Raw genomic sequence first — 12,993 nt, 5'->3', positions numbered from 1 at the left:
TTTCTGCTTGGAAGAAAAGAACACAATAATTAACTTTTATAGCTGGGTATTTTCATTGTCTGAGAGAATCAAGTGAATTCATTACCCAAACCCATCCGACTGTGAAAGTGTATTAAAAAGTTCATTCCCCAAAAATAAATGAGTAAAGGAAAACTACCTGACATCCCAAGTGTGTAAGCCCTGCTAATTGTGTTTGTGGGGTAGTCAGAAATGCAGGCAAGTGACTAATTGTGAAAGACTGCATGCTTGTCCACTTAAGCAGATCTGTGCCAACTTTGACAGCAACACTCACTACCGAAACCAAGTAGTTTGCAATGAAGGTGAATGTGACAGGTTGTGTTCATGGAGCAGTTTTTATAATCTTACTGACTATGCGGAAGGCAGTGGTTTTAAGTTCTGAAAAGTGGTTAGGATGTCATAGACTGCTCAGAGAAATAAGGAAAGTGTTTTTCTAGTGGTTTAGCAAATTTACCTTCATGCATCAAAAGCAAAGCCTTCAAATTATATCCAAGGACACAGCAAAAGGATATCTGTTTCTCAAACCCTATTCGATATCTGCTAGCTTATGTTTTTGCATTGCTGAATACAATAATGAGTCTGAATATTACACCTTTCTCATTTCTTCACCACAGAAAATGAAACAGGGAGAGAAGTACCCCTCACATGTGGATTACAGGTTATTTCCAACATGTAAATTTAAGTTCATAATTCCACGTACCCTTCTACACAGTAGAAACTGGATACAGTACCTGCTTCCAAGCACTTTACACTCATATCCTTTAAATAATAAATGATTGGCGATTGGCATTGTTCTCTTTAAGAGTAGCTTTTATTTTATTACTGCGATTACGTTTCCTAAGGCGTTCATAAGGACTCGCAAAGCCACTGTATTTTAATCAGATTAAATTGCTTTAACATTGCAAAAGATGTCGAATGCAAAATATGAGAAAAAAAGACCATGAAAATCAAAGTGTCATTTTTGTGCACTGCTGCCTGGCGTCGGGAGGACATTTCTAGGTTGCAAAGCAGTGTACATGTACAGTATTTCTTAACTTCTATTCGAAAGTGTCGTAAAGCAGTGTAATGTAATTTGTAAATCACATCCAGTCAGAAGGTTCGCATCAGTTTTCAGTGCCGCGTCTGCCGCCGCCTGGATTGTAAATATTTATCACAGCATTGTAAGCCTAGCAGATTTTGAAGATACCATCTAAAAATTTACGTTGAGCTTTTTCAGCTGCACGGCGGTGCATGTTCTGCACTAACACCTTTAGCTCGCAGCGCTGGTATCGAGAGAAGTGAAACTAATTGAGGGCGAGAGAAGAAAAAAAAGCGCCATTACTTCAGTTCGAAACAGCAGAAGTGGCAGGACTTCGCAGCAGCAACGGATTCTGGGGGACTGGATTCTCCCCGAAAACCGACGGAGTTTAGGGCGAGAGTTAAATGATGAAATGGTGGTCTAGTCAGCAGTTTCATGTGTTAGTGCAGCAAGACCTCTGTACTAGCGGGGCTTGAAAATGGTTTAGCAATGACGGACAGCACGGCTTTCTGTCAAGCAAACTCGAGACCGGGAGAAACTTTTCGTGACTATAACCTCCACCCTTGGCTCAGAAGAAAACTGCTACAGCCCCTTTTCCTTCAGAGGCTGCTGCAGAGATTTTAATCGTCACGGGACCGTACCGGACCCACAAACGTGGTGCTTTGGTGCTGGGAGTTAAGCATTACATTTAATCTCAGATTCTTTCTTCGGCCGCTGCATTTTGCAAACAAATCAGCTGTTGTTGTCAATTACGCAGTGCGTTTTAATTGCTCCCCCAACTCCCTCCACGACCGAGCAAATGTCAAAAAAACAAAACTCAAAAACGCCGAAACTACACCGCGACCATCGGCATTCGACATTCACAATCTACTACGTGTGCAAACGTGAAAAAAAGTAAAATCGCTGTGTTAGAAACGTACATACCTTACCTTAAGTTTCTGCATCGGGCGACGTAAACTTCACTCCAGTGAGACTTTTTTTTTCCTACAAACAAAAACTTTTTTCCCTTCGAAGTCGTCACTTCCTACTGTGCTGCGCTGGTAATGCTTCCAGTGTGTGAATGTTGCACACTGTAACCACTCCTGTGACGTCACAACCCAGCGCTTTCAAATGGTGTTACTGGGGCATTGTGCTGCTTTGAGTCTTAACATTATTATTCACTTATAGCGCAGGAAGGAAATGTAAACCAGTGTACACAGAAGTTTAAAAGGGGGATCGACGAGTGTGCCTAAGCAAAATATTTCACTCAGTGTACATACAGGATATTTAAAATTAGTTTAATAGGGTTTTTTTCGTCCGAGATCATGATACCTTGTGCCTCATAATAAGGTTGCGGATTGAACATTTCAGATAGTGGCAAAATTTGCCAGGAGTCCAAGCTGACCCCCCGAGAGGTAGAAATCGAAAAGAATCGGGAACTTCGGGGATTTCCAATTTAAACTGATGACAGGTAATCAATCTGTCTCAAGGGACCAGGGGGGTTTCCTGAGCACACAGGGGAGTTATAACGGATTCAAGGTCACTCAGAAGTGAAGCTGGCTTTTGTTGAAAGGCAGTGTTGGCTATCACACACACACTTGTCATTCACCGCCTTTTGAATTGGCTCAACAAAAGTTCGTGGGAGCGTGTAAGTTCCACGAGTTGAAAAAAAGATAAGAAACAGGTGTGACCATTTTATAAGGCGTGAATGCCCACCCTCAGACGGATTGCTTCTGGTATGAAATCTTGGAAAATATATTTTATATTAACCTTCCTTTCTGATTTCATCACGGCTTTTAGTTTTGTTGGAATTGGCATTCACCATACGGATAGATTGATTTTATGTGTCAGACACGCTTATTGTTTTCGGTCATGCACGGGGGTCTACACATCCTCATGTTCTTATTAAAGACTAATTCATGCCGATATTCTGTTATTTAGCAGTTAACGAAAAGGTGAAATCGAATTAAGTATCTGAATTTCAACATTGATAGGAAAAAGCAAGTGCAATTGGATTTTTATTTGTTGGTCTTTCCTGGCCCTCATATAAAGAATTTAAAAATCACATTAATCTGTTTGCGCTTTTACTATGTTAGTCGAAGGTGACGTTGTTTTTGTAACGTTGGATGCAAGCGTGTTTTAACTTTCACTTTGGCACAAATATCAGTTGCACATGTAGGACCAATATGAACGTGTTGTCTTTGCTTTCGCCGAAGGAAGTGCATGTATCATACCTGAAAAATCACTATAAGCCTTACTGAACACGTTTGGACCATCCCAGTCCGACAGACACAAAAGTGTGCCAGTAGCTTGACGGATACGTACAAAAATGTAATAACCATAAGAATAGGGCGGGCCAAATAATCATTATTCCCACTCGACATGCATGTGTGGGTTAGTTCTGATATAGCCAGGATTTATTTCCATAGTTGGAACTTTCACGTACACGATGAATCCCCGTACACAATATGCACCGAACCCCCCAGGGGGCGCTCTCTTGCTTTTAAACAACCTCGATACAGAGAGGCATAAAGTGCTTGCTTCAGATATTGACAGTACTCGATTAACCTCGATAAAATTCACCGCAACAGAAAAGGGCAATTCCGGTTTTCTCCGGAGTCGCGGTGATCGTGGTCTTCCTGATATATTTAACGCATGCTCGATTTATTGGACTAAAAGTTAACACTAACATGATACTAAAAGTGGTCTTGAATTCACGACCGGGTAGGTTGTTGACGGTGTTTATCATTGTGCACTAGATTGAACACTAAACCTGAAATGCATTTTTAAAATTTGATAAAATCACATGTTTTTTAATGTATTTAAGGAAACAATGGACAGCCCGTTCCAGGAAATTTCCGAGTGGAAGAGGGCGACCTGCCCTCAGATCTGAAGCCGGGACAAGTCCGCGTAAGAACCCTGTTCCTCTCGGTGGATCCGTACATGGTGAGTGGGCGCCCCACGCTGCTTGCCGCGGCACTGCGGGTGTCAACATCTACAAGCGGCAACACGCCTTCACCCCGGAACATTACTGTTTAACAACACGCACAGGGCCGCCTATTTAGGACATTGTTATATGTTATAAGTAACAATGAGACTCAAATTCTTCTTCTTCTTAAATAGCAAAAGTATATATTCGCAGATTGGAATGACCACAATACATGCTTTTTTCTTGTTTTTAAAAGTCCTGACAAAATATAAAAATGGATGAACAAGAAATTTAAATCAGTTTTATATTTATAAACCATATGTATATGATGTAAACCCCTCTTGTAGTTCTTTCTGTGCTTGTGTTGTGTTTCTGTTCTGCAGTGACTATAGCCTATATTGTGGCATTCCAGCCCTTTCCAAACCCTATTCCTAACCCCGAGCACAAGGCCCGAACCTCAGCCTTCATCGTAATCCTAAAAGTACACTGACATCGTATCAAAGTTGTCTGTTCTCTCCCAAAGCACAGAAAAAATCTCAAATGACATTCATGTGCAGCTATTAAGATAACGTATAATGTTGTTAGAAAAAGTAAATCAGATTCCCTGTTCATGCAAATACCAAGTTTGGCAGAAAATGTTTCCCAGAGGTAAGAAATTATGAAGAAGGCTGTATGCTTTCATATTTTATACATTATATTACTGAGTCGTTTCTTTCAGGTTATGAGGAATGGAGAATCAGTTTTATTAGAACGCAATACTGCTGTTGAGGTTGCGGTGTGTTTTGGTTGTCACCTGAACGTTACCGAGGAGCACTTCAGAGCTGTACGAATTGTGCACTCGCAGGCTAACACGTTCGCCTTGTGAACCAGACTTGGGGCCTCCCGGGAAGAGCTTCTCCGGGATGGGACGCGTATTCCACAACGACAGTCCAGGAGTAAGAGGGGAAAACGGCGTCTGCGTGTGTCTTGCAGCGCTGCCGAATGAACGAGGACACGGGCGCAGACTATCTGTTGCCGTGGCAGCTGTCGGAGTGCGTGGACGGCGGGGGTGTGGGCGTGGTGGAGGACAGCAAGCACGCTGCGCTCTCGGAAGGAGACACCGTGACTTCATTTAACTGGCGCTGGCAGACCGAGGACGTGGTGGATGGCGCAGGGCTGCAGAAGGTAAATCGAGCTCTGCCCGCTGAGAGAGGCGCAGTTCCTCAACACTGTATTCAGTTAGCGCACGTTTTAACGTGTTACTTTTATAATGTATTTCAAATAAAAAGGCCAGCAGTCTCTTGGCAGAAATATATTGTCAAAGATATGACTTGATTCTTCTATGAATTCCAGCATGTTACGTCCTCCTGCTTTCATTTACCCACTTACAACATTATAAATACTCTGCGTAATCCCATTCTGTCTCATACGTCTTTTGCATCCCTCCACCCCATTTGCACACCTCTGCAGCTGCCCATTGGTCACTCCTCAGTCTGTATGGGGCTGTCCCAGCCTCTTTCTATGGTCAGGAGGTTAGTACTCAGCCAAGCAAGTTAAGCCAAATTCTATTGTGATTAAAGCACTCAATAATGCTTTGAATACAGTTAATACTTGGGTGTTGTTATTCCTAGTGAAATAAGATTTGATAAACCGATTAAACACCGAGAACCCAAGAAATGGCCCCCTCTCGTTTGTATCCTTCGATCTGTCTAGCCTGTTAGTAGTTTGTAGCAAATTGATCTGAGGAACTCGTAAACCTTTATGTGAAAGAAACCAGGATATTGGCTTTAGTAACATGGCTGAGTAGCTTGTTCCATACTCCCACAACCCTTTGTGCAGTGAAAGAGCCTCGTGTACTTGTATTTAGTTTCAGTTGCGTTTCCCCTTTGTTTCCATTTGTGTTCACAGGACTGTCTTTCACTTTTGACTATAAATACAATGTTAGTGTGTTGTCGTACCTACTGTCTTCTTATATTTAAAAGCCCTCCTAAATTAAATGGTCCCTGGATTTCAATGGCCTAAAGATTGGTTCTTTTTGCTTTTTCAGGTACTGCTCACAGATTCGCATATGTAAATGAATGTGTGTGCAGTTCAGTTTGAAAATTTAAATTAAGGCTTGAGGTAATATTAATCATCTCTAGTTTTCCAGCGTGTACGTTTTCTTGGACATATTCTTTCTTTTAGCGTGCCATTCTTAAGATGCATAAAAGTAGTGTGTAGAGAGTTTTCACTGTTAGCTTTTCACAAGTGTCTGGATTCGAGACATTCTGATCCTAATGGGGAAAGACTGAGGTCCTTGTTGCTCTCATGTCTTATACTCCAGGCACAGTAACATGCTTGTGGTGCTTATTTCTGCTTTGCTGCAGCTGGGCCATAATACACACCAAAACTTTAAAAACCAGTTACATTTTTGATTCTAGAAAACGATTCTTGCGTGTATGCATCTATTTCTGGAGCTTCAGTGTGTTCTTGCGTTGCAAAGTGTGAAGCAAAACAGCGCTTGGTTTCTGGTGTCTTTATTTTCAGGGTCCATTATGCTTGGGAGATTTACCTGTGTGATTGTGCTGCTGATACAGTATCTCTCTCTCTCTCTCTCACACGCTAGCTGGACCCTCAGCTGGTCGACGGCCACCTGTCCTACTTCCTGGGCGCAGTGGGTATGCCCGGACTCACAGCTTTGCTGGGGGTGAGGGAGAAGGGTCATGTGACCGCCGGTGCCGGCCAGACCATGGTGATCAGCGGAGCAGCTGGAGCGTGCGGCTCACTGGCTGGACAGGTACACAGCCCGCCTGCAGTTGGATTTAGGCCAGAGTTTACTGTCACTCTTGGCAGCACTCAGAGGCCTCCTACAGACTGAAACTGCAGGTGCCTGTCGTCATCAGCAACCACGGCCCTTTTAACCCACTGCTGGATGAAGGCCTCCCCAAGGCCAGAATACAGGTCTTATTTTCTCCATCTTACAAATTGGAATTTGCCGTTTTCTGTGCTGCCTGGTGCCTGCTGGAGCCTGACGCTGGTTTAATGACTTGCCCTGGAAATAAGGGAACATTGAAAATTGCAGGGACCAAGTGTTCCCAGTCTCATTACCTCTCTTTCACACTTTACGATAACTGTCTTACTAAATGTCTCACGTGAGGCATTTCTGATGACACTATGCGTTATTGGAAAAACTGTCAACATGTGAACGAGTCACAAGTGGCCACTACATGGTTCACATGACGTGTTTTGGGGGACCTTGGTACTTTAAGCACTCATACGTAAGTGGTTACATTTTCCTGGTTTAGCAGGAATTTAAAACACTAGGTTCATCTCAGGCAGCAGAATTGAAAAGTGCACACAGAATTAAAGAAGCCCTGTAGTTTTTGTGTATAGTACTTCACAGTGGTGCTGCAGCTTAGTGACAGAGCATTAGAAATAAAAGCTGTGTCCTGGTTGTTAGTGAGGGCATGCTCATGCAACACAATGTCCTGTAGGCACACAAGTGCTGCTGTGAGATCTCCCATCATGCCAGGTGGGGATTCTGGGGATGATGTGTGGCCAGGTTTTTGGCAGTTTGAGAAAAGCTTGGATAGTATTTTTTAAATGGATTGACACTGACTTCATTCTCAAAGAAGTTAGACGAGAACAACAAGATCATTTTCCAAACTGTATGGCAGTGGCTCAATCCAAAATGTACGCCCAGTCCAAAATGCACGAATACTCCAGACATTAGCTGTTAGACAGCAGGAAACATTCGGACTGCTATCATGCCTCGGGAAGCCTTGTATTTAGAACCAAATGAGCAACATCAGAACTGGGCTTCTCACCTGAAGAAACAATTTTTTGTGCTACTGTGATCTCTCAACATAAGTTTCCAAATGTCTGACATCAAAATTGGAAAACATGCTGTCCTACAGCTGAGAGTTGTACATCTGCAACACAGAGCCAGCACATACCGTCGGGCTTATCAACTTCATGTCTTTAAATTTGGATTTTTTTATTGTAAGGGAACAAGTAAAGGTTTATTCCATGCTGAAAAGAGAAGAAAGGAAACATTTTGGCTGTAGAGCCTTCTTCGAGTGTGAGCTCTTTTCAGCATGGAATAAACCTTTACTTGTTCCTTTGCAGCCTACACATGCTGACACAGCTCCCTACTTGAACTACTTTTTTATTGTATACCTGCACAGTTTGGAAGTTCCGATTACTTAACTGGACATTTCAGCAATGACCCCGGCTTTCTTTATCAACAAAAGGTGTTGCTATCAGTGACACTGTACACGTGCTCGAGAATGAGGGAAGTCAGACATGCTTCTCTGACAAGCTCGCTCATCGTTTGATGTGCTGACCCCTCCACAGTGACTTATAGGAGCGTTAGCACTGATTGGAGGAACAGTGTGTGCCCTGGCAAGCTGCCAGAGAGAGGCACTGTTTCACCACCATTTGTGAACTGTCCCTTAAGAAATCCTAGTCACAGTGGGCTAGTGACAAGACACAGGTTACAGTGTCTATCCCACCAGGCAGACTTCTCTGCCCTTTGGGTATGATCAAGTATAGTTCATAGGGGAAATACCAGCATTTAGAGTGAAAATCTTTATTGGTTGAGCAACTTGGAACCTGCACAATCAAAATTCTAACAGTTATTTAGACACAACAGGAGTTGTTCTAAACCACTTGTTTATTAATGTGGTTTCCTGTTTTTGAGTGCTGACTCGGCGTGGGCTGTAGTGAGTAACAGATGGGAGCTGGGCTATATACCATCCCTCAGGCCCTGCCGTCTGTCCTGGTGTCCTAGATTGGCAGGCTGGATGGCTGTTCCAGAGTGGTAGGAGTCTGTGGCTCCGACGAGAAGTGTCGCGTACTGGTGTGCGAGCTGGGCTTCACCTCCGCCATCAACTACAAGTGTGAGGATGTGGCCAGCCGGCTGAGGGAGTGCTGTCCCGAGGGAGTGGACGTTTACTTTGACAACGTGGGTGGACCCATCAGTGACACCGTGATCGCCCAGGTAAAACACCATATCCTTCTTTGCATTTTAAAGCCAAATTATCAAGAAAAGTTTTTATTCTAAAATGAGTTTGCCAGCAGTTGCCTTGTTTAAACCAGTGGATCACACTTTAATATTACATTTCCATAAAAATAAAGCTCAACAAGCTAAAAGCAATCTGGATTTCACAAACTGACAAGGGCTACAAGGTATCCAGATAATTACATGGCTTGACTCCCCAAAAATATACAGTAATTGCTATGTCATGATTTTGTTTTTTGTTTGAAAATGCTGTTCCAACCACAAATGCAGGCGTGATTCCACTGTGACAGTACAGCCAGTCTCTGGACCAGTGCAAAGATAAGGTTTCCAACTGATATTACAGGTAAATGTTTTCACAAAGATGCAAGCTACAGGCAGAGTGGTTTGTGTTCGGGAAGAAGGTTTGATTACATTGAGGTGATGAACAGCTGCGAGCATTTTTCCTCATTGATCAGCACTCTGTAAGAAGGAACTACTAATTGGCAATGCAGGAAAGGAATTTTTTACCTTTTCCGACGTCTAATTAAATTAAATGTAAGGTTTTTCATTGCAGTTGAAATGTTCACTTCTGTTTAAAGTTAAGTGTCTGCCTACTTTGTACACCATTCTCAACTCTTGAGTGAAGACATGATGTTTTGGCCCTGTGCTGTGTTGCTGTGAAGAGGGCAACGAGGCTCTGACTCGAGACGCGTGAGTGTCTTGCCGTTGCAGATGAATGAAGACAGCCATGTGATCCTGTGTGGTCAGATCTCCCAGTACAACAAGGATGTCCCTTACCCCCCTCCCCTGACTGCCTCTTCCCAGGAGCTGCTGTTCAGGAAGAATATCACCAGGTACCTCCTCCCAGTGCTGGGCATTTCTTACCATCCTCGTACCCTCTTCATTTCTCATCCTCCTCTTCCTTTCTTTAATGAACCATATTTATGTGACCAAAGACTTTGCATATTATTCTACACGCAAACTCACTGATGTTTTGTGTGACACTGAAACAAAGAGAAGCCAATTCAATATGACTTCTTTGGTGATTTCTTCAGCAGGGCTTGTGCTGGGTTGGTAAGTTTGGAATTCGCAGATAATACGAGTAAATGAGAAAGGTGAGCTGAGATGTTTCAAGTAGGGATCCACATTACAACACTCATTCACAGACCCTGTGTCCTAGGGAGCACAATAAGTAATCTGAGAATCTTTGATGTCCATCCATCCATTTTCTAACTTCTTTGCATCAGTTTGGGGTTACAAAGAAGTCCCATACAGAAAGCCTTGATCAAGTACCACCTTTACAATCAGCCACTGACAGGAGGTCTGAAAGATGTAACCCAGGCCCTGGCTGTGGGTCCAGTAACACAGTCCAGAGTTTTCTTTATTTTTCCATGTTATTAAAAATGTATAAATATTTGTTGCGAGGTGGTCACCTGTGAAAAGTTCCCAGAGCATGAGAGCATTTTAATTGCAATGTAAAACACTCTAGAATGTATTATTTTAAAGTGCTTCCTGAATCGTAGACATGGGTCTCTAGGACTGTAACTGGGGCCCTTAGCTAGTGGAAAGAGAAGAAATGGTGACGTTTGTGTCATTCGGTTCTGAAAACCGAACAGTAGTGCTCAGGGGCTGCCTGACCTTCACAAAAATGTGTCCTTTCTGCAGGGAGAGGTTTACTGTGCTGAACTATGTTGAGAAATACGAAGAAGGCCTTATGCAGCTGAGCCAGTGGATGAAAACTGGGAAATTGAAAGTAAGGAATATGTTTTTAAATTATTTTGGTCTAACCTTATCCATTTCAACCATCAATGTGGAATCAGTACTTTTCTCTTGAATTATACTGTGGATTTGTTTGTCTCACAGGCCTTGGAGACTGTTGTACAGGGGATTGAGAGCATGGGAGGTGAGAAATGTCAACTAATTGCTTGACGTGTCCTTGAAAACATCTGGTCTACAGAGCTACCAGTTCAGCTACAGTGTTCAGGGAGTGTAGTTGTGGGATATCAATATATTTCACTTGCCTGTGGAGGCCCAGAGAGAAGCCAGGTCTTTCAATTGGGAAGTAGTTGGAATTAATAAGTAAAAGACCGGCGCAGGGTTGGGTCATCTTTGGTAGTTTTAATGTGTTTTTAAATATATGGAGTATTCCACTTCAAAAAGCAGTGCTGCAGTCTTTGCTTCATAGGTAGATGATAATATAAAAAAGTGTTAAACATCTAAGGTAGGCATAAGGCCCCAGAGAGACACTAAGCAGTAAGTTTAAAGGGTCACCTTTGAATCATCAATTCCTAAACACTTGGGACAGTTTTCTTTTGAGCACTGAAGCTGGTGAAGGATTACAGTTGACCATTCCTTACTTAATCAGTTAACTTATCTAATTGATATGGAACATGCTACTCAGCCGTTACCATTAGATTAGACTTCTTTCAAGAAAAAGCTGGATGACAACCTCCGATTAGGACAGGAGGCACAACTTTGTCCAAAGGGTTATGGGAGTGTGGAACAAGCTACCCACCCATGTTGTTAAAGCGATACCCTTACTTCCCTCAAGAAATGGTTGAATGATAGCCTTAGATCAATTAGTTACTAACTCGAACAAGAGCAAGATCGACGAAATGGCCTCCTCTCATTTGGAACTGTTCTAATGAGTGAACTGCTTGAATCATTGTTCTGTGTAAAGAAAGGGCATTAACATTAACTGAGGGTGAAGTAGACAATTGAGTAATGGCACCATTTTTGCTTTCTCTGTAGAGACATTTTGCTCCATGATGGAAGGAGGGAACATTGGTAAGCAGATAGTGCAGATATCAGTGTAACTAGGATGAGATGCATCCGAGCAGCCTGGAATGCCCAGAACAGTGCCTTATGACCAGTGGGGTATGAGAGAAGGGGAGACTTATGAACAGTGGTTGGGGTATTTGTCTTCACAAAGACCGTAAAAGAACGCAATATGTTTCACCATACTACCAATCACTGTCACTAACACCCTTCCCCCAAAATTGTGTTGAGTACATTTGTTTTGGATGGCTATAATTTTGTCTGTCCGTCATCATATTTGAATGTAGCATTGTCTAAAAATGAAATGTCTAAACATACTTTAAAATGTAATAAAATGGTCTATACTGGTAATAATGTGAACTGCTGTGATTATTAGGGTATTCATTTTCTATTCCAAAATACAAAAAAGTTCATTTGAACAACTATGCAAACAAGTTAACAGTACAAACACCTGGTGTTATTTGTTTTTGAATGTTCAGCAATATTTTCCACCCAGTTTAGTTTCAGCATTAGTTTCTAAAAACAGTACGAAACTGGTTGGTGACCAGCCTTTCGACTTCCACCTTCAATTCCTCTGTCCTGACGGTGACAGAAGCTGCACTTGGGACTAGCTGCTATCACAACAAAACCGCAAAGCAAAGGGCATTCAGATTCGACACAAAAAGCAGAATACATTTCAAAATAAAAATTTTATTGGAATTACAATCACAGCACTCGATCTCACAATTTAAAAATGCACAGAGGATTCATTAATATCATTCCTATGTTCAAAAAAACATTGGCAGAAATATAATTCCTGTATTCACCACCGGGCTTTAGTGTAGCATCACGTCATACGAATCCATTGTGAGTTATCAACTATTTTACTGCTTTTTTTTCATGGAGACGACCACTAACCTCAGCTTTAAACCAGGAACACAACAGCATGTGTTCTTCACAGCTGACATCCTGTGGTGTCTTGACAACTGTGGTTCAGAATGAGGTGAATCAAGTACAGACTGAGGTCCTGCCACCCTGGTCCGTGAGCATTAGTGCTTGTGACAGGATTACAGGCTACAGGTGAGGCACTAAAAGAACAGGGTTCAGGTCCACCATGCTCATTACTGAAGGCTGATTTAGTGTTTTCTAGTTGGCAGTGTGCAAGCGCCCTGTTTTTTTTTGGCATTCTCAGGCAGTTTATTGAAGGCAGTTACAAACTGGGATTGTAACCAGATTGTAAGTAGTGATTAATTTGTTTTCCTACCTTCTTATAAGTGAACATCTCTGCATGCATAGTTCACAGGCAAGCCCTGTGATTATGCCAATGGCTGT

At 42.4% G+C, this 12,993-nt stretch overlaps 2 protein-coding genes across 3 annotated transcripts in view; one reads left to right on the top strand and one right to left on the bottom strand.

Annotated features, from left to right (window-relative positions):
• The window catches only part of mideasb (mitotic deacetylase associated SANT domain protein b), a 40,636-nt gene extending 38,568 nt beyond the window's left edge, over positions 1-2,068 (bottom strand). Inside the window, exon 1 of one of the 2 annotated variants that reach the window (XM_088924620.1) lies at positions 1,966-2,068. The gene's annotated coding sequence lies outside the window, so the exon portion shown is untranslated. Of the gene's footprint in view, positions 1-1,960 lie in introns of both variants that reach the window. The other variant, XM_088924622.1, reaches the window with a different exon arrangement.
• Positions 2,069-3,508: 1,440 nt separating this feature from the next.
• On the top strand, positions 3,509-12,030 carry ptgr2 (prostaglandin reductase 2). The gene is made up of 9 exons (XM_088926079.1): positions 3,509-3,739; positions 3,843-3,961; positions 4,917-5,108; positions 6,529-6,699; positions 8,695-8,904; positions 9,637-9,758; positions 10,570-10,657; positions 10,768-10,807; positions 11,656-12,030. The coding sequence occupies exons 1-9, from the start codon at positions 3,706-3,708 to the stop codon at positions 11,718-11,720; spliced, it is 1,041 nt and encodes a 346-aa protein (XP_088782205.1). The 5' UTR covers positions 3,509-3,705; the 3' UTR covers positions 11,721-12,030.
• Positions 12,031-12,993: the final 963 nt, after the last annotated feature.

Source organism: Atractosteus spatula, chromosome 9 (genome assembly GCF_055471065.1).
Source record: "Atractosteus spatula isolate fAtrSpa1 chromosome 9, fAtrSpa1.hap1, whole genome shotgun sequence".
In the NCBI taxonomy this organism is placed as follows: domain Eukaryota; kingdom Metazoa; phylum Chordata; class Actinopteri; order Semionotiformes; family Lepisosteidae; genus Atractosteus; species Atractosteus spatula.
This window is presented reverse-complemented; position numbering and strand designations above follow the sequence as displayed.